At 56.1% G+C, this 19,806-nt stretch overlaps 1 protein-coding gene across 6 annotated transcripts in view; it reads right to left on the bottom strand.

Annotated features, from left to right (window-relative positions):
- Positions 1 to 6,686: 6,686 nt before the first annotated feature.
- The window catches only part of LOC133064366 (rap guanine nucleotide exchange factor 1), a 136,710-nt gene continuing 123,590 nt past the window's right edge, over positions 6,687 to 19,806 (bottom strand). For all 6 annotated transcript variants that reach the window (XM_061154349.1, XM_061154355.1, XM_061154351.1 and 3 more), the window contains 11 exons: positions 19,220 to 19,295; positions 16,423 to 16,507; positions 14,418 to 14,510; positions 13,445 to 13,630; positions 12,801 to 12,885; positions 12,571 to 12,665; positions 11,284 to 11,362; positions 11,100 to 11,201; positions 10,125 to 10,222; positions 9,024 to 9,152; positions 6,687 to 8,839 (listed from right to left, as the gene is read on the bottom strand). In XM_061154349.1, the coding sequence (XP_061010332.1) occupies positions 8,689 to 8,839; positions 9,024 to 9,152; positions 10,125 to 10,222; positions 11,100 to 11,201; positions 11,284 to 11,362; positions 12,571 to 12,665; positions 12,801 to 12,885; positions 13,445 to 13,630; positions 14,418 to 14,510; positions 16,423 to 16,507; positions 19,220 to 19,295 (1,179 nt within the window). In that variant the 3' untranslated portion in view covers positions 6,687 to 8,688. The remainder of the gene's footprint in view (positions 8,840 to 9,023; positions 9,153 to 10,124; positions 10,223 to 11,099; positions 11,202 to 11,283; positions 11,363 to 12,570; positions 12,666 to 12,800; positions 12,886 to 13,444; positions 13,631 to 14,417; positions 14,511 to 16,422; positions 16,508 to 19,219; positions 19,296 to 19,806) is intronic.

The raw sequence follows: 19,806 nt of genomic DNA, 5'->3' as shown, positions 1-19,806 counted from the left end.
TTCAAATATGCAATATGGTGTTACTAACCACAGTCACCAGGCTCTACACAGCACCCCCATGACTCACTATGTAACTGCAAATCCATCACCTTTTGACCCTCTTCACCCGTTTCACTCACCTCTCCTGCCTCCGGCAACCACCGGTCTATTCTCTCTATCTGTGAACTAGGTTGATTTTGTTGTTTTCTCCCCCAAATTCCACCTGTAAGTGAGGTCCTGTGATAATTGCCTTTCTTTGGCTTCTTTCACTTAGCATAATGCCCTCAAGATCATCTATGTTGTTGCAGATGGCTAAATTTTCCAACATTTCTTTCTCTTTGGCTGCAGTGGGTGTTCGCTGCTGCACACAGCCTCTCTCCGGTTGTAGCAGGTGGCGGCTTCTCAGCGCGGAGGCTTACCTTGTTGCAGAGCAGGGGCATGTGGGCTTCCGTGGTTGTGGCTCACAGGCTCAGTTGCCATCGGCGTGTAGAGTCTTCCTAGACCAGGGATCAAACCTGTGTCCCCTGCATTGGTAGACAGATTCTCAACCACTGGAACACCATGGAATTCTAAAATCTCATTTTTAACGGCTGAATAATATTCCATGTGTATATACACCACATGTATATACATCTTCTTTATCCATTCATCCACCGGTAGACACTTAGGTTGCTTCCCTGTCTTGACTGTTGTAAATAATGGCTGCAGTGGACACTGAGGGTGCTTACAGGGTTTTTTTTTTTAACAGATAAAGATTTATCTGTTCTTGTAACTCCTGCACCCACATACAGCTTTTGGAGTTTGTGTTTTTGTTTGCTTTGGATAAATACCTAGAAGTAGAATTGCTGCGTCATACAGTAGTTCTGTCTTTAATTTTTTTCAGGAGTCTCCATACTGTACGTCTCCCGTAGTAGTTGCACCGATTTACATTCCCATCAACAGTGCATTTGTTACGGTTGTTCAGTTGCTGTCATGTCTGACTCTTCTATCCTGTGGACTGCAGCACTCCAGGCTTCCCTGTCCTTCACTGTCTCCTGGAGTTTGCTCAGATTCATGTCCCTTGGGTCGGTGATGCCATCCAACCATCTTGTCCTCTGTTGCCCCCTTCTCCTCCTGCCTTCAGTCTTTCCCAGCATCAGGGTCTTCCCCAGTAATGGATTCCCTTTTCTCCACCTCCTCACCAATGCTGGCTTTTTCTTTTCATTCTGATGATAGCCATTCTAACAGGTGTGGGGTGGTATCGCATTGTGGTTTTGATTTGTATTTCCCTGCTGGTGAGTGGTGTATCTTTTCAGGTGTCTGTTGGCCATATGTATGTCTTCATTAGAAAAATGTCCAGGTTTTCTGCCCATTTTTTAAAAGTATTTTTTGCTGTTGAGTTGTATTCTTTTGATGAAAGTGAAAGAGGAGAGTGAAAAAGTTGGCCTAAAGCTAGCTCAACATTCAGAAAACTAAGATCCTGGCATCTGGTCCCATCACTTCATGGCAAATAGATGGGAAAACAGTGGAAACAGTGGCTGACTTTATTTTTCTGGGCTCCAAAATCACTGCAGATGGTGATTGCAGCCATGAAATTAGAAGACGCTTACTCCTTGGAAGGAAAGTTATGACCAACCTAGATAGCATATTGAAAAGCGGAGACACTACTTTGTCAACAAAGGTCCGTCTAGTCAAGGCTATGGTTTTTCCAGTGGTCATATATGGATGTGAGAGTTGGACTATAAAGAAAGCCGAGCGCCGAAGAATTGATGCTTTTGAACTGTGGTGTTGGAGAAGACTCTTGAGAGTCTTGGCCTGTAAGGAAATCTAACCAGTCTATCCTGAAGGAAATCAGTCCTGAATATTCATTGGAAGGACTGATGCTGAAGCTGAAACCCCAATACTTTGGCCAGCTGATGCAAAGAGCTGACTCATTTGAAAAGACCCTGATGCTGGGGAAGATTGAGGTCAGGAGGAGAAGGGGACGACAGAGGATGAGATGGTTGGATGGCATCACCAACTCAGTGGACACAGGTTTGGGTGGACTCTGGGAGTTGGTGATGGACAGGGAGGCTGCGGTTCATTGGGTCGCAAAGAGTCGGACACGACTAAGCGACTGAACTGAACTGTATTTCTTTCACATATTTTGGATATCAACCCCTATTAGATATATGACTTGTAGATATTTTCTCCCATCCAATAGCTTACCAATTTGTTTTGTTGATGGTTTCCGGTGTAGAAACAGTAATTTGATGTAGTCCCCCAACTTGTATGTTTTTGCTCTCGTTGCCTTTGCTTTTGGTTTCAGATTTACAAAATCATTGTCATGTGATGTCAAGGGGCTTACTGCCAATGCTTTCTTTTGGGAATTCTGCAGTTTCAGGTCTTAACATTCTTTAACCCATTCTGAGTTGGTTTTTGGGTATGGTGTAACGTGTTTCCCAACACCACTTATTGAAGAGACTGTCCTTTCCTCATTGTGTTTTTTGGCTCCTTTGTCATAAATTGACAGTATATGTGCTGGTCTACTCCTGGGCTCTCTCCTGGTGATCGAAGTGTCTGTTTTTATGTCAGTTCCATACTGTTTTGATCACTGTAGCTTTGTAATATAGTTTGAAGTTGGAGAGCATGATGCCTCCAGCTTTGTTCTCTCTCAAGGTTGCTTTGGTTGTTCAAGGTCTTTTATGATCCCACACAGATCTTAGGATTGTTTCTCCTATTTCTATGAAAAATGCCATTGGAATTTTGATAGGAATTGCACTGCATCTGTACATTGGTTTGGGCAGTATGGATATTTTAACATTAATTCTTCTAATCCATGGGCACAGATTTTCTTTCCATTTATTTGTCTTCTTTGATTTCTTTCACTAATATCTTAGAGGTTTCAGTGTACAGGTCTTTCACCTCCTTGGTTAAATTTATCCCTAGATACTTCCTGTTTTTTTTTTTTTTAATGCAGTCATGAATCATATATTGTACATGAGATTGTTTTCTTAATTTCTTTCTGATAATTCACTATTAGTCTATAGAAACAATACATTGATTTTGGTGCATTGATTTTGCATTCTGTAATTTTACTGAATTTATCAGTACTGAATTCATTTATTCTGACAGTTTTTTTGGTGGAGTTAGAGGTTGTCTATATATAATATCATTTATCTGCAAATAGTTTTATATATTCCTTTTCAGTATGAATGCCTTTTTTTCTTGCCTAATTGCTCTGGCTAGAACTTCTAATACTTATGTGGAATAAACATGGTGAGAGTGGGCACCCTTGTCCTGGTCTTTTTTCTGGCTGTGCTGCGCGACTTGCAGGATCTTGGTTCTCTAACCAGGGATTGGACACCCACCCTGGCAGTGAAAGCACTGAGTCCTAACCACTGGACCTCCAGAGAAGTGGCTTTTATGTATGTGCGTGTGTGTCTTGTCCTGATCTTTTATCTTTTTGCCACTATGATGTTAGCTATGGGCCTGTCACATGTGACTTTATGTTGAGGTATGTTCCCTCTATACCATACCTTTTGTTGAGAGGTTTAATCATAATGATGTTGAATTTTGTCAAATACTTTTTCAGTATCTGCTGAGATGATCTTTTGGGTTTTATCCTTCATTTCATTAATCTGGTGAATCATATTGATTTACAGATGTTGAACCATCCTTGTGTCCCTGGAATAAACCCAACTTGATAATGATATATGATCCTCTTACTGCATTGTTGAATTTTGTTTCTAATATTTTTTGTTGAGGATTTTTGCACTTATGTTCCTTAGGGATATTGGCCTGTAATTTTCTTGTGGCAGTCTCATCTGGTTTTCATGTCAAGGTAATGCTGGCTTTGTAAAAAAAAAAAAAAAAAAACAATTTGGAAGTGTTTCTTCCTCTAGTTTTTGGAAAAGTTTGAGAACTAATATTATTATTTCTTCTCTGAATGTTAGGTAGTATTCATCAGTGAGGCCACGTGGTCTCAGACTTTCATTGAAAAGTTTTTGATTATTGATTCAATTTCTTTACTAGTAAACAGTTCAGATTTTCTTCGATTTAGCGTTGATAGGTTGTGTGTGTTTAGGAATTTGTCTTTTAGGTTGTCAAATTTGTTAATTTGTTGGCATATAATTGTTCACAGTAGTCTCTTTTGAGCCTTTGTATTTCTGTGATATCAGTTGTAATAGCTCCTCTTTCATTTGATTTCGTGTCCTCCGTTTTTTTTCTTGGTGAGTTTAGCTAAAGGTTTATCCATTTTATCTTTTCAAAGAGCCAGTTCTTAGTTTTATTGATCTTTCCCATTGTCTCTTTGTGTGCATGCTAAGTTGGCTTCAGTTGTGTCCAACTCTTTGTGACCCTATGGACCATATCCCACCAGGCTCTGTCTGTCCATGGGATTTTCCTGGCAAGAACACTGGAGTGGGTTGCCATGCCCTCCTCCAGGGGATCTTCCTGACCCAGGGATCAAACCAGCATCTCTTACATCTCCTGCACTGGCAGGCAAGTTCTCTACTAGTGCCACATTAATTTGATATTTCCACTCTGATCTGGTGGCTCAGATGGTAAAGCATCTGCCTACAGTGCTTGAGACCCTGGTTCAAACCCTGGGTCGGGAAGATCTCCTGGAGAAGGAAATGGCAACCCACTCCAGTATTTTTGCCTGGAGAATCCCATGGACGGAAGAGCCTGGTGGGGTACAGTCCATGGGGTCACAGAGTCAGACACAACTGAGCGACTTCACTTCACTTTCTACTAACTTTAGGTTTCATTCATTCTAGTTCCTTGTTTGAGCTTTTTGTTTCTTGATTTAGGTGTTTATTATTATGAATTTTCCTTTTAAAACTGCTCTTGCTGCATCCTGTAAATTGTTGTATGTTGTATTTTCATTCTCCTCAAAGTTACCTTTTATTTTCTTTGAACTCATAGTTTTTCAGCAGTATACTATTTAATTTCCATATGTTTTTGGATTTTCCCATTTTCTTGTAATCTTTAGTTTTATACCCTTGTGCTTGGCAAAAACGCTTGATATGATTTCCATCTTCGTACATTTAAGAAGATTGTGGCCTAATGTGTTATTTGTTCTGGAGAATGTTCCACGTGCCTTTAGAACAGTGTATTCTATTTTTGGGTGGAATGCCCTGTATGGATCTCTAAGTCCATCTGATCAAATATGTTTAAGGCCAATGTTTTTCCTCATTGATTCTGTCTGGATGATCTAGCCATTGATGTAAGTGTGAGTTGTTAAAAGTTCCCTACTGTTACTGTATTGCTGTTTAGTCTCTCTTTAGGTCTGTTAATATTTGCTTTGTATATTTAGGTGCTATTTGGGTGAGTAAACACTTACAAATCTCTTTTCCCTATAAGGTCTTGCGCATCTTTTATTGGGTTTATTCCTAGTATTTTAAGCGTTGTGATGTTGGTGTAAGCTGTATATTTTGGGGATGTTTTCTAGTGCCTGTGTGTGTGCTCAGGTGTGTCTGACTCTGAAACCTTATGGACTGTAGCCCACCAGGCTCCTGAGTCCATGCAGTTCACTGTATATGGGGACATGTGTAGTTTTTTGATTTGTACAGTTAACTGCCTTGGTTTTCTTAGTAATCTCTTAAATTAGCTAGTATCTGCAGTATAACAATGAAAGACAAAGTGATGGTGGGGTCCTTACCTTGTTCTATTTTAAAGGAACTTGTCTGAATATTTCATCATTAAGTATAATGTTTGCTTAGGATTTTAGAAAGTAACCTTTATCAGACTAAGGAAGTTCTGATTTCTACTTATTTTAGGAGCTGGTGTTTTAATTTTTTTTTAAACCGGTCTTTCTGAGTACTGAAGTGATTATGCGATGTTCCTTCAATCTGTTAATTTATTTATTCAGGAGAGGCTAGGCCATGTTGTGAAAATTTATAAACCCTAAAATCTCAGCAGCTTAATTATTAGCACAAGTTCATTTTTCGATTCATGTAAAGCCCAGTATGGAACAGTGGAAGTGGTTCCTGACTGGGTTGCCTCCAATCAGGGTCCTGCCATCTCCACACTGGGAATCTTGAAGTATGCCATGGTAGAGAAAGTACACGTGGAGAAGGCATACCTGGTCTTACTTCCCCAGGAAGGAAAGGTGTCCCAGGTGGGAATGCCCAGATAAGGGGTCACATACATTGACTAGTTTCTGATCACTCCATGCATTTGAGATGAGCCCAACGGGGAGTACGGATTTTAACATACTGCTGGTTTGGGTTGCTAAGATGACCTGTAACTCTCCAGTCCTCATCTGGATTTGGCGTCCAGGTTGTATTCTACTCATACGAGGTGGTTTCCCCTTCTGTTCTCAAGGGCGTTTGCTTAAGATTGAAGCTGCCTGTTCAGTATAAAGTAGCTGTTAAGCCTGTCTGGACCTGATGTTTGTGAGTGGATTTCCAACTCAATTTAATTTCTTTCATGTCGAGCATCTCTCTCTTCTTTGTAGTGCTTTTCTGGGTTATAGTATTTTACTTGTATGATTTTCAAATTGAGAGGATCTATGAGGTAAAGCCGACTGCAGAGTGCTCGGTAGGCGATACAGGCTCAGGCGTAACATGCCGTTCCAGGTGTGACCTGCTGAGCGCGCACAGACCTCGTCAGGTAGAGCTGTCCTTGCTGCCCCTTCCACGTGCAGAAACTGCGGAGGCTGAGAAGGGGCCACAGTGTGGGGACAGAAGGCCCCTCACCCCTCCTGCCCTCAGGGTGATCAAAGAAAGGAGACAGCTCGGATGGTCGGTTTGACACACGCGGCATGCGGTGCACACACAGGCGGCCGCGGCTTTCATCCGTGTTTATTTCCTTTCATATAAAAGTTACAGGTTTGAAATGTCTGCAGGAAGATGCCACGATCAGCCGGTTAGTCTAGTAGGGGATATATTACAATGTAATAACACTGGGAGGTGGTGGGGGAGGCGCTGCTCAGAATCGGGGTCTAATTTGGACCTGGCACATGCCTGCCTTCACCCTGACCCACCCACAGGTGTGGAGGGGCCCCGCAGGGAACCGAATGCTCCCGAGCGTGTCTTTGTCACACAGGCTGCCTCGTACACCTGACTTGGCCCCTAAGCCAGACAAACCACACAGCCAGGCTGGCAGCGCCCAGAGCCAGGGATGGGTCTCCAGGAGGTGGAGGTGGGGAACCCTGAGCCCAATAAGTTAAAACGCACACTGCACCTGCTGTCCTCACACAGGGGGGTCACCTGGCCTCGCCGGCCCCTGGCCCACACAGTAGCGTCAGCAGAGCCGGCCAGGCCAGGAGGGAGGTGGGAGGAAGGCTGAAATGAGAGGACTCGAAAAAGCGAGAACAAACTAAAACCCAACCCCACACACAGTACTGTTCATAAACAGCGACTCTACACACACACTCCTTAAATAATAAAGTGACGCGTTCCGCCCAAGGATCGCTGCTGAGGGGTCGTGGCTGACATTTCAGACTCCTCCCCTCTGCATACAGGACAGACGGCTGCTCGATAAAAACCGTTCAGAAACCCACGAAGGACTCGGAGTGACAGGGCTGTTTCTTTAAATAGTTAACAGAGATTGCTTCCACTCTTTTCGTTCTGCTGAAACTGGGCTAAGCCTGGACCAAGCCTGCTGTTTGCCGGCCTGAGTCCCAAACCCGGGAGCAGCGGGCACTCAGTGATGTGAAACCAACCAGAAGGGGGGCGGTGCCCGCACGCCTAGGCCTGGCTGGCATGGAGTCTGGTGGGCGCCTCCGTGAGCCCCCACTGGCCTCGCCTCGGATTGTCAGCCTCAGTAGCGGGAGTGGCTTGGGGGAAGCACAGGGTGAAAGCACCTTCCCCTGAAGATGCCAGGCCTTGCGGGCGGGGCTTCACAGCTGGGACCCTGTCCTCCCACGGTAGAGCCGGCCTCGCGGCAGAAAGGGCTGAAGAGCAGCCCATCTGGCCCCAGCAGGCTGGGGACAAGGTGGGAGGGGAGCCCGAAGGAGCTGGAGTTTAAGGCACACGGCAAGCGACAGAGGTGGGGCCGCTGGCCCGCCCTCCGCTCTCTGAAGGGACTCACCAAGAGCAATGGCCCTGCTTAGCTGGAGTCATCCTTGGGGGGGGGTCACGGCCTGCCTGCCCAGCTCCTGGGGTGAGGGCAGGGGGAGACAAAGGGGCGAAACAGGACTGACACGGTGGCTGCTTGGGCCCGGCCAGGGCGGGCCGGTACCGTGAGCGGAGCCCTAGCTCCGGGCTGCTGAGGGGCCCCCTGTCGTACCTTTCCGGGCCAGGTGAGCAGCGCCCCCATCCTCCGTTGAAAAAGCAGCGCATGGGAAGTGAGAGGAGTCTGCCCGGTCTCCCTGCCCGCCCGCCTGCCTGCAGGCCCGGTCATCCATGGTCACCGGGTGGGCAGCCCCGGCCCGCGGGCCCCTGCCCCGTGTCACGACAGCAGACTCAGATGGCACCCTGTCCCTCCGTCCCTCGGTCTGCTGACCACATGCTCTGCGGCTCCCGGGCTCGGGGAGGGGACACAGGCAGAGTGGAAGACGGCGCGGAAGCAGAACCCCAACCAAACCCAGACCGCTGGGTCACAGCTCGGCCATGAGAGCCGCCTGTGGCTCCGCCGCGGCCGTGGGCTCCGGACGCCCGCCCGGCACCGCAGGGGCCCGCCTGGGCTGGGGCTCCTCGGCCGGGACACGGGCCACTGCCACCACACAGGTCCACAGTCCCTTCAGCCTCGGAGCGGCCCTGCGCCTCTCTCGGGCGTTCTCCTCGCCCGCAGCAGCCGCCCCTAGGTCTTCTCTTCTCTGTCTGTCTTCCTCCTGGTTATGTTCCTGGGTTTGATTTTCAGAGAGAGTTCCCATAGGGCCTCCTCGGCCAGGTGGTCACTGAAGTCGTTGAAGAAGTTAATGATGTCATCGTTTCTCCGGATGTCGTAGTGCCTGAGGGAGGAGGGGGCGGCCATGAGGGCCACACAGCCCCGGGATCCCCCACCGCCCCAGCGAACTCACGGGGCAGGGGTGCCCCCGCTGGTCCTCAGAGCTAGGGGCTCCCCTCTGCTCGGGCCCCAGGGAGACCCCCCAGCCCTGAGTCAGGAGGGCTGGGACGCCCGGGACGGCCACTCACACTTGCTGGAAGCAGCGCATGCTGTCCAGGATGTTGAACTGCTGCCAGCGCTTGGAGAAGTTCACCTTCCCGTCGATGAGGTCTGGGTTCCCCAGGTGGACGAAGGTGAGGTCCTGCAGGATGAGGCCCCTGGGGGCGGGCACGCCGCTGAGCACCCTGGGGGCAGCTCAGGAGGAGGCAGCGGGCGTGCGGGCTGGCGCCCCACAAGCGTGTCTGGGTGCTTGTGCTGCTTCTGGCGGGAACTCCTGACTCCCAGGCTCTGGGGCTCTGGGAAGGCGGGCTCAGGCCTGCCTGCTACGTAGGGAGCCCCGCAACCCCTGTGCTGGTCCGGCAGAGCCCCGGTCCACCGGGTACAGGTTACAGGGACGGGAGAACAGAACCCCGAACTCGGTGGTGGCGGCGGTCAATCCCCCGGGTTAGGGGTGCGGTCACGTGCTCTCACAGAGGGCGTGAAGCCACCTGACGAGGGGCGGGGCGGCTCTCCCACTGGGGACGGGCCGTCAGGGTGGGACGGAGGCGAGGAGGGGCTGTAAGCTCTAGGAGCTGCGTTTCTGAGGGCGGAGGCCTGCGGGACGTGCCCCTGGACAGTTGGCCCCGGGTCACTGCGCAGGCTCCTGGCCCTCTCTCGGAAGTCCTCGCTGTCCGCTACCCTACTAAAGGATCTGACATGCACAAGAAACCCACTTAGCTCTGATTTTTCCTGCTGTTTGCCAAGCATACGTGCCATGGATTCTTTTTGGTGAAAACGCCTACCCTTGTCCCGGCCCACAGGGGGACCCATCCAGAGCTGCCTCAGCCAGGCACCCCCAGGGTCCATGGGGAGACTGGAGGGACCTCGGGCTGCTGTGAGGTGCGGCCAGGCCCGGGGCAGCTGCACAGACCACGGTGCCACACGCCTGTCCACATGTGCGCCCGCACCCGCTCAGGGATGGGGAGGTGGGGAGACCGAGCCCTTGTCACTGGACCCTCACTCGTCTCCACCGTCTAACAAGGAGCACGTTTTAAGTTAAACACAAGCAGAGCATTCAGGTTGGAAACCTCTCCCTGTGGGTTTGTCTGCGGGGCAGCGAGCGAGGGGACCCTGGGGGAGGCTGTACTCACAGGTAAGGGATGCAGGGTGGCTCCACCTCCGACAGGGCAGCCCGGTAGGCACGGAAAGAGGACGAGCTGTCGATAAGCGTGCAGTACTCGGCCAGGCCCTGTCGGGAGGACGTGCCATCCATGAGCGCGGCAACAACACCGAGAGCCAACCCAGAGCCAGGCCCCCCTGCCCCGGCCGCAGGCAGGCCAGGCCTGCTGTGGACACGGCCGCGGGACTGCTCAGGCTGCTGCTTGGCTGTGCTCAGCGCCGCAGGCCGGGCCGTGCTGCTGCCCTGAGCCTGCCTTCCTGCCTCCCGACACACAAGGCAGAGCCCACCGGGGAGGGCGGTGACCTCGCTGCTCTGCACGCTGGGTGGGCTGTGCCCCGTCACCTGTCACATGCCTCGCACCTTGATGTGTCACCTCCTCCAGGAAGCCTTCCCTACCTTCTCAGGCCCTCTTATGTGTTCCTGGAGCAGCTGGGGGTAATGTCCCACTTCTCTAGACACTACTGTCTCATAACTGTCCCTTTATATTGCTGGGAGACGACTCCCAGGGAGCCCGGCTAACACCCAGCCCCGTGGGCCTTGCCTCGCGTCCCCAGGAGCAGCTCCACGCCAGGGTGAAGGTGCCCCAGGACTCCTGTGATGTGGCCACCCTGGCCTCTGTCCTGTGCCCTGTCCCCTCTGAGGGGACTTCCCCTCCCTTCCCAGGACACTCCTACTCAGGTCTCAGGGTGACCAGCACCACCTCGGTGCTGATCCCTGGCTGGGCCAGGCCACTCGGTCACGTGTTCGCTCAGCACCCCTTCTCCCTGAAGCGCTCCACCTGACAGCAAGTCTGGCCTGGTCACGGGACACCCGTGCCTCACACGGCCCGCCTGCAGCAGCCCCTGGGGAAGCTGGGCCTGGGCACGGCTCTGCGGGGCGGGCGACCCGGGCACTGCCTCCCGCACCCCAGGGCCCAGTGCCTGGAGACCAGGCGGCGCCCGCCCACCTCTGAGGTCTGCTTCTGCCACTCCAGCCTGCGGATGGGGGCCGAGTCCAGCGCTGAGAGGATGGCCAGGTAGGAGTTGAAGTTGTTCAGCTTCCGTAAGTGCTGCGAGGAGGGGGGGAGGCGGTTGTGAGGGTGGGCAGGGACAGGCGGGGGGGTCGCCGCTGGGGAGGGGGCCCCAAGTTACCTTCATGATCTTGATGAACTTCAAGAGCAGCCGTTCCCTGTCTTGGGCCTTTTCCTGCAACATGATTATCGACCGGACCCTGCGCAGACCGAGGGGAGAAGGACGGCTGAGTGACTCGTCTCCGGGCCTCTGGCTGGTCCTGGCGGCTGTGGGAGGTGGGCGCCTGCACTCGCTGGCCATGAGCCCCTGCCCACCAGGGGCCCAGTGCTGAACTCCAGGATGGGGACCTCTAACTGCACGGATGGGGGCGTTCCTGGTGAGCGCTGACCCTGAGCACCAGGGCGGCTGGAAACAGCCTGTGACCGGCCTCAGGATCAGCTCGGGAGGTGAGGGGGCGTGTGGGTTGAGAGGCTACCATGCAGGCCACAAGGAGGCCACCTCCCAGAACCTCAGCCGCAGCCCAAGGCCAGGCTCGCACAAGGACCTCATGGTGGCCTCGACCCTGTGCTGCCCAGAGGAAGTGCCCCTCATCTGACCTGTCGGGGCACGGGCCCTGAAGGGCCCCACCCACCCTCTTAGGCAGGACCCAGGGGTGTGTCTGTAGGCCCAGTGCCCAGCAAGGGGCAGCTGGCGGCGGTGCTCAGGGCTGCGTGGACCGGAAACCGCCTGGGGCTCTGCGGGGCAGCTACACCAAGCGCGTGCTGAGGAGCAAGAGGCTTCTGGGGGAGTGGAGGGGAGCAGGCCAAGGGGAGGCCCCGCTTTCCCCAGCACGCTGTCTTCAGAGCGCTTGAAAAGTCCCAGATGCTCCCTGGTGCTGGCGATGGGCTGTGTGTGGGTCAGGATGAGCCTGCTGGCCGCCATGCCCTCACCGTCCTCTATCGGAGCCGAGAGGCTGTGGGCACCCTGAGTCCCACTGTGGAGCCCGCGGCTCTGCTGTGTTACATCATAGATGCTCTGTGGGGCTTCACCCTGCTCTAAGAGGTTAAGGCTAGATAAAGTATTAACAGAGCCACTCTGCTGTTCTTCAGGCAGAGTCAGTGTGCAGATCAGCCCTGGGGCCAGGGGGCCATGAGCAGGGCAGGATGACAAAGCTAAGACCCTCTGCCGCCATCGATGGCAGACATTACTAATCAGTCCTGGTCGAGTCCTCCTCAGCTGGTGCCCAGGGGGCCCTTCTCAACGTGCAGAACACGCTCTGTCCTGCCCCGCCTCTGGGGCGCAGTGAATGCCCACAGGGCTCCAGAAGGAGCGGGGAGGGACGAAGGGGCTCCCCCTTCCCCCGGCCATGGGCGCGCTCTGAAGGCACCATGGGGCCCGCAGGAGGGTACGCGCCGAGGCCCGTCTCACCAGTAGGACATGTTGTTGAAGTGCTCCGTGAACTGGGTCAGGTTCGGGCTCTTCTCCTCGTTCTGCTCTTTGGCCCAAAGCAAAACCTCAGGAATCTGAAAAAGCAGGGGAACCAGCTAGAACCTGGGCCCTCCGGCTCTGCTGGGAGCAGCAGCTCCTCTCACTCAGCGCCAAGCAGCGGCGCTCACCCGGGCCAGGGACGGGCCCCCCAGCCCCACGCACGGCCGTACCTCTATTTTATAAAAGAGCTCGGCATCTAGCAGAGTCAGCTGCTCAGCTATTTCATGGCTGTGGAAGTCGTGCAAGGTCCCGGGCCTGGAAGACAGAGGCGCTAGATGAGCGGCCGGTGGACGGTACGGTGGGGGCCCCCTTGCAGGCCTCAGAGCTGAGGGAACACGACCTGCTTCACAGCCACACAGAGACCGAGATGCCAATGAGGAGGTGATACACCAACAGACTCCCACGGCCGTGGGAGAGGGGCGGGTAGCAGACTGGAACCTGTACACAGATTCTCAGAATGGTCAGGGTGGCATGGGGGCGTTTGAGAATTACTGGTAACAGTTGCTATATTAGCACCAGAAAGAACTCGCTGCTGATCACAGCCTGAAAGGCACTCCTGCCCCGTCCTGGGATGCCCACACATGCTCTGCCACCCCACTTCCTGTTAAAATGGGATGGCCCACACATCACCACCCTGGAAGACAGGCCCAGCCTGGGCACCCCCGTGGCCGGCCCTGAGGCACCCCATCACAGGCCCGCTCAGAACCGGCCGTGGGGCCAGGGAGGGGGTGCGCTGAGTGAAACAGGAGCGGCAGCTGCTGGCACCTCTCTGCAGAGGGGGCCAGGAGCAGCTGGGCGCATGGCGGGGGCTCACCTGGCTGCCACGCCCCGGGCCGCCAGGGGCTGGTCGGAGTTGGCACACCGGAGCAGCTTCTTCTGATCGACCTTGTCCAGAATGTTCTTGCGGAGCACGCGTGCCAGGCTGAGCTCCCCGCTGCGCACCAGGCGGAAGACCAGCTCCATCAGCAGCTTCAGGATCTCTTCTGTCAGCTCCACCAGGCTAGAAGCCCAAGGGCCACGCGGGGCGGCACAGGAGGCAAGCAGAAGGGCTGCTGGCACCAGTCCTGAAACCCCCAAGACCCTGAGGGCCACGGGACACCCCGCAGCAGAGCTGGGGAACCACTGGTGGGAAGGGAGCGGCAGAGACCCCGTGGTGGCAGGTAACTGCCGTCCTCTCGGGGGATGCTTGGAGGCACTGGACTAGCACAAGGGGCCATGCTGGGCCTGGGCTTGGAGACAAATCCTGCCCCAGAGGAGCTCCGGGCCCCATGGGGTGATGGGTCAGGAAGCCGTCCGGGCTCTGCAGACCGGACCCCCCAGGACACCCCCCGCCGCACTTCCTCCACACACAGTGTGTCCCAGCCCCACCCTGCGGTCACTGAGGTCACCTCCCTGAGGGCAGGGCGGGGGGGGGGGGGGCTCTGGATACAGGAAAGGGACCTCATGCTCTGCGTGTGTTAAATGAAGGGAAATGGCCAAGTGCCACGCAGCGGAGCAGGGACAGCTGCGGAGGGCAGGAGTAGCTCCCCACAGACGCTGGTGGCCGAGGGCATGGCCCCCATGAGGAAGTCAGGGCCGGCTGGGTCTGAGGGGCCAGGTCATCCTCCTGGGGCTCCTGCTGAAGCTGGCAGGAGTGAACCAGCCAGGACCCCGGGCAGGGCGGTGGGCAGGTGACCCAGGAGATGCAGGTGGAAATGTGACGGGAGGCTTATGTCTCTGGGGAAGCCTGCACCCCAACGGGGACCCCAACACCCACAGCCTGCCCTCATGTGGGCGGAAGGACTCACCAGAGCTCGTCCACCACCCGCACCAGCACGAAAAACGTGTTCTTGCTCACACGCTTCTTGAATGTGTCGGCAAAAGGAGAGAACTTCTCGTACGTGGAACCCGAGTTAAAGAAACAGCCGTCCTCGCGGGCAGCGGTGGCGATGTTGGGGGAGGGCTGCCCTCCTCCAGACCCCTTCCTGAGCAAACTCTGGGAACATGGGGAGGGCGGAGGCCTGTGTGGGGCGGCAGGGCGAGGTGGGGCACCCGTCTGACCCTGAGGAGCGCTCTCGACCACCAGCCTCTCCTGCCTGCAGAGCCGTCCCCTGCATACCGGGGTGGACCCAAGGTCCCTGAGATACACTGACCCACAGCTGCCTCCTGGGCTCAGGCAGAGGGAAGTGGCTCCATGGGGGCAGCCCACAGCCCGGCGGGGCAGGTCGTCCTCCACCCTCGTCATCCATCCCCTGGTCTTCCTCAGCTCTGGAGACCCACTGCCCTGGGGCATCATGGCTTCTGGCTGCCCTCCTGAGTTTGCCATCTCTGGACCCTTCTCGGCTCCCTCCCACCTGCTCTCTAGAAATACACTCAGGAGGAGTCACATCCAGGGGCCGTGCTGGGGCCTGCCGCAGTGAGGGCTTGCCAGCCAGCTGTGCTCAGGGGCTTGGTGCTGTGACTTGTCTGCTGAGACGCCTGAAGCAGCCACGCAGGGTAGATGCTGAGAAGCTGGGTCTGGGAGTCCTGGGTGTGGGTGCGTTCCCTCCACACTGCCGCATGGGTCCCACCACCCTCTCTGAATCTCGCTTTCCCTAATTACACATGGTGTGGAACAGTATTAGGACACCGCCTTACAGACAGTGACATTAAGTACATAAAACGGTATCAGAGCGAGTGAGGTCACCCGTGCGTCGCTCTGCTCCGTAACCAACACCAGGAGGTTCTCAGCAGGTGTGAGTCACTGTCACTCACTGAGCCAGGATTGTGGCCACTGCAGGTGTGAGGCTGGAAGGCATGAAGTCTGTGTGTGGGCCGGACTGTTCTGAGGGACCGGGACCCCGAGGCGGATCAGGGGAGAGAGGAGGGCCAGAGACAGGGGAGGCAGAGGCCGGGTGGGGGGCGTCTGGGCACTGGGGAGGGAGGGGAGAGCTGAAGGACTCAGGACTGCCCGCCCTGGGCTGGGCTGTCCAGCAGGTGGCAGCCACGGGCTGTGACGCAGGACAAGGCCTGGAGGGGACCCACTCCTGGGACAGGAGCTGCAGGTCAGCCTCAGCAGGAGGGGCAAGACTGCATTGAGAAAGAGGCAACCGAGCGGGTCTCTGCCAGCCTTGGGTCTTCCTCGGCCACTGCTGGTGGGTGTCGTATCTGAAGGGCAAGCCCGTGGGGCGGGCGCTGACTGCGGCGTGGACGCTGAGCTTCTGTCCACTGCTGGGCCTGCTGGCAGGTGGCAGGGCCAGGCCTGCCCGGGGTTGTTCACTGACGCCCTCACGTCCCGTGCACTCCGCACCTGTCACCCCCGGCGCCCGGGGCTCAGCTCCCAGAGGCCGCATGGGCCAGTGACCTGGGTCCCCCGGGGCCCACACGCTCCCTCTCAGGGTGCACTGTGCTCACTCGTGTCCGACTCTGCGACCCCATGGACTGTGGCCCGCCAGGCTCCTCTGTCCATGGGATTCTCCAGGCAAGAACACTGGAGTGGGTTGCCATGCCTTTCTCCAGGGGAGCTCCCAGACCCAGGGGTGGAGCCCACGTCTCCTGCACTGCAGGTGGGTTCTTTACTGCTGGCTCCACCTGGGAGGCCCTCAGGGTGTATCAGGTCCTTCTGTCTCAGAATCACCCAGTGATCACAACGGCCACCAGGCAGCACTCTCTGTTCAAGCACATCACGCAACGTCACTCGGCCCCCTCAAGACAGGAATGAGGCGCAGAGGAGCCTGGCCAGAGGCCCCAAGCCGGGACATGCAGAGCTGGGCTGAGCACTGCCCCTCAGCCTGCAGAGGGCTCTGGGAAGGAGGGTAGGACGGGCAAGGATATCTGTACTGCAGCTTCTTGATGAGCTCCTCGGGCGTGATGAAGGTCCTGTAGGTTGTCAGGAAGGCCTCGCAGTACAACACCAGATCTGGAGGGAGGAACAAGGAACGGATCAGCCAGCCCGCCGCTGGTGCGGGCACCGACGGGCAGCACTCCCGCTGCAGGATGTGCTTCCCTCTCTGACCAGACACTGAGGTCCTCTTCTTTGCCCGAAGACTTGCTGATTCAGGTCTTAACCATCACGGGCAGAGAGAACACAATTCAGAGCCATCAGCAGGGCTCTGCAGCTAAGTGACAGGTAACACTGGGGGCGGCAGCACCCGGGAGCAACCGCTGTGGGAGTCTCCACACAGTAAGACTGAGGGAAAGGCCTGGGGCTCCTCCTGGCATGCCGCTGGACACTCCGGGCTGCAGGCTCTGGTGCCAGAGGAGGGTGGGCCTCAGGCTGCCACTCCCACCCAACACCTCTCCTTCCCTTTGGAGGGGCTGGTTCTCGCAGGGGAATCCCAACCTTTCCAGATTCACAACAGCCCGTTTATTTAAGCTGTGACACACCCTCCTAACCAGGCAGTCTCCAGTACTGAGGGAAAAATCAGGGAGTTTTAAATGCAGGTCCCTCCTGGAGACCAAGGACCTGGTCAAGCTGGTGAACTTCAGGTTAGCCTGTGCTGGAGCTAAGGTTTGAGTCTGGATTTGACTCCCAAGTCTGTGGTCCTCCCCATGAGGCTATGGCCCTCCTCGTGAGGCTGAGCGTGCACTTGCTGGACACAGACCACTGTCCGCTGTCTTCTCTCATCCCACCCCTGACTCACTGCGGGGAGGCCTCAAGGACCCCTTCTCCAGCTGAGCAGCCCCACCTGGTCGAGCCCTGGCTCCTGTCCCCTGCCCTCCCTGATCACCCCCAGGACACTGAGGGGAGAAGCCCCCTCTGCACCCGTGTCTGAGCTGGCTGCGGGGAGGTGGGGGCGCCTGGCCAGCGGAGCGGTGACCTGAGGAGGGCTCAGGGCGGGGGCACTGGGCTCGGGCTCCCTCCTGGACTCCAAGCACCACCCCCCAACACCACCCCACTGCTGTCGAGACTGGGCTTCTGTTCAAAGAGCGATGAGGAAGCAGAGATGGGTCCAGCACCAGCCAAGGCCTGCTTCTGGAAGAAGGGGTCTGGGGCTGCACCCTGAGCCCGGGACCTCCAGCCAGTGGGTGGTCTCTGGTCCGCAGGCGGCCCCTGCCCGAAGAGTTTGCTATGGCCCGGGGCCTTTAACTCAGCGTCCATCCTGGGGACAAATGACTGGAGCCTCAAAACCCCTCCATGGAGAAAAGCTAGCGGAAGCCCCCGGGGGCAGCGGGGCCGCCTCCCCAGGCAGTCGGCACCAGCTGGAAGGTCTTAGGCCGTTCTGCCCGCTGGGCTCCCCCTCTGGCCTGGGCCTCAGCCCACGGCACCCGGCAGGTCAGCGGCTCCCTGCTCACAGCTGAGGACGGGAGCTGGCCCCCATTCAGCCTCTCACTCCCAGACAGAGACCGGGGTGAGGGCGGAGCTCCTGCCAGTGCAGCAGGCGTGGGGGAGGGGGCACTGCAGGGGGCACAGCAGGGGCTGTCCCGGGGTTGCAAACGGAGACTCCTCGAGCAGTTCCTATGTGCCAGGCGTGTTTCATCTCAGCTCATGCAACCTTCACACCCACAGGGCACCTAACCCCTTCACAAAGCTAAGTCTGCTGAGGCCAGGTAGAGGCTAGCGGCCGCCGGGCCAGGGTTAAACCCAGGGTCTCCAGGACCATGCTGTGCTTGGGTCAGAAGAAGCCTGGAGGGCAACAGCATGGCTGCGGAAAGTCTGGGAGCTGTTTCTTCTTTTTCTCTGTTTTTCAAATTTTCAGCAATGCAAACAATTACTCTGGTACTTCCTAATTTAAAATTTTCCATCTGGGCGACATACTTGGGGAAACCTGCTGTCAAGATGCAAGGACCAGGTCGAATACAAACATGAAATTGGGGGGTTAGGGTTTCAAGACTGAGGTGTTTCAATTCCTCCACTCCTTACTTTAACACCGCTGTTCCATCATCTTTCTGACAATTTAAAAAACGTAAAAAGAAAAAAAAATGTAAAAAGGAAATGGACGTGGGGGGAGGCGGGCCCAGCTGTGGGCATGTGTGCGGCCCCTCCTGCCTGACCAAGGTCACGGGCGCTGGCCTCACAGGCCCCCCCCAGCAGAACACAACCTGGAAAGACCGCCTTCGCCAGCAGAGAGACAGGCCCTGCTTCTTCGCCCTCCCGAGGGACCGGGGCGGGAACCGGGTGTCTCCGTGCTGAGGGCGGGGAGCCCTGCCCGGTGTCGGTACCGCTGCTGTGGGACTGGACAGAGTGTCTGCCCACGAAGCTCCCAGAGGAAGAGAGATGCGCCCAGTGCAGCCGTCAGGAAACATCAGGAAAAGTAGAATAAACGCTCCCTGTACGTCAACACTTCACCGCCGCGTCAAGCTGTTATTCGGACACTGTCCTTGCAGTGCCCGCAGGTGCTGAGCTCTGCCCCAGAAACTCGCCCCAAGACGAGGCAGGGGCCCCACTACCTGCACACAGAGGACCCACTCAAGAGAGACAGCCGGGGTGCCCAGGCGCTGGCTTTGAGTGCGGGCCACCCGTCCCCCAGCGGCGCCCCCTACAGTGAGCCAGCAGCACCGCGACGGCAGCTCCGACCCGCTCAGGGCTGGAGGGGAGGGCACCAGGGCCAAGCGTGTCTGGGCTTCAGTGGGACGGGGGGCTCCCCCCCTGCCCCCAGCATCGGCGAACTCTGCGCAGGGGCAGCCGTACCTTTCCTGTCCGTCTCTGTGGCGTGGACGAGGAGGATGTCGCCCGACCCTCCACGGACGTCTGGCCCGTCGTCGCCCTGCAGGACCACAGCAGAGGAGGGTGTGGGGCCGGGTACAGCCGTGAGAGTCGGTTTAGGGGCGAGCTGACAGACCCCCAGGTCCTCGCGCACCCCCATGCTCCGGGAGCGGCCCGGCCCGGTGCAGAGGCTGGGGCGCCCCACAGACGGCCGCGGGCGCCGAGGACACTGCTGGGTCAGGGGCCTGGCCCCTGACGGCTCTCCAGCCCACAGGTCAGAGAGGGGAGGAGGGGGCGGGGAGCCCACGGGGAGGCAGGCAGGACTGGAGGCTGCTTCCAGAGAGCTGCAGCGAGCTGCCGAACCCACACCTGCTCTCGGGGGGAGGGACACTGCTCACGACACACGTTCTTCCCGGGAGCCCTTAGAGGAGTGAGATATGTCACAAAGATGCTCAGTTATAGCCAGTGTGGCTTATACTGACCACAGCCTGTCTATTCAGGGAAAAGTCATGCTTTCCTAGGAGCTAAAGGAGGCGTTCACCCATAAACTTGGCCTGGAGCCAAGAAAGAGC

This window comes from Dama dama, chromosome 11, assembly GCF_033118175.1.
Source record: "Dama dama isolate Ldn47 chromosome 11, ASM3311817v1, whole genome shotgun sequence".
NCBI lineage: Eukaryota > Metazoa > Chordata > Mammalia > Artiodactyla > Cervidae > Dama > Dama dama.
The sequence above is the reverse complement of the archived record's forward strand: the minus strand, read 5'-3'. Positions and strand labels throughout refer to the sequence as shown.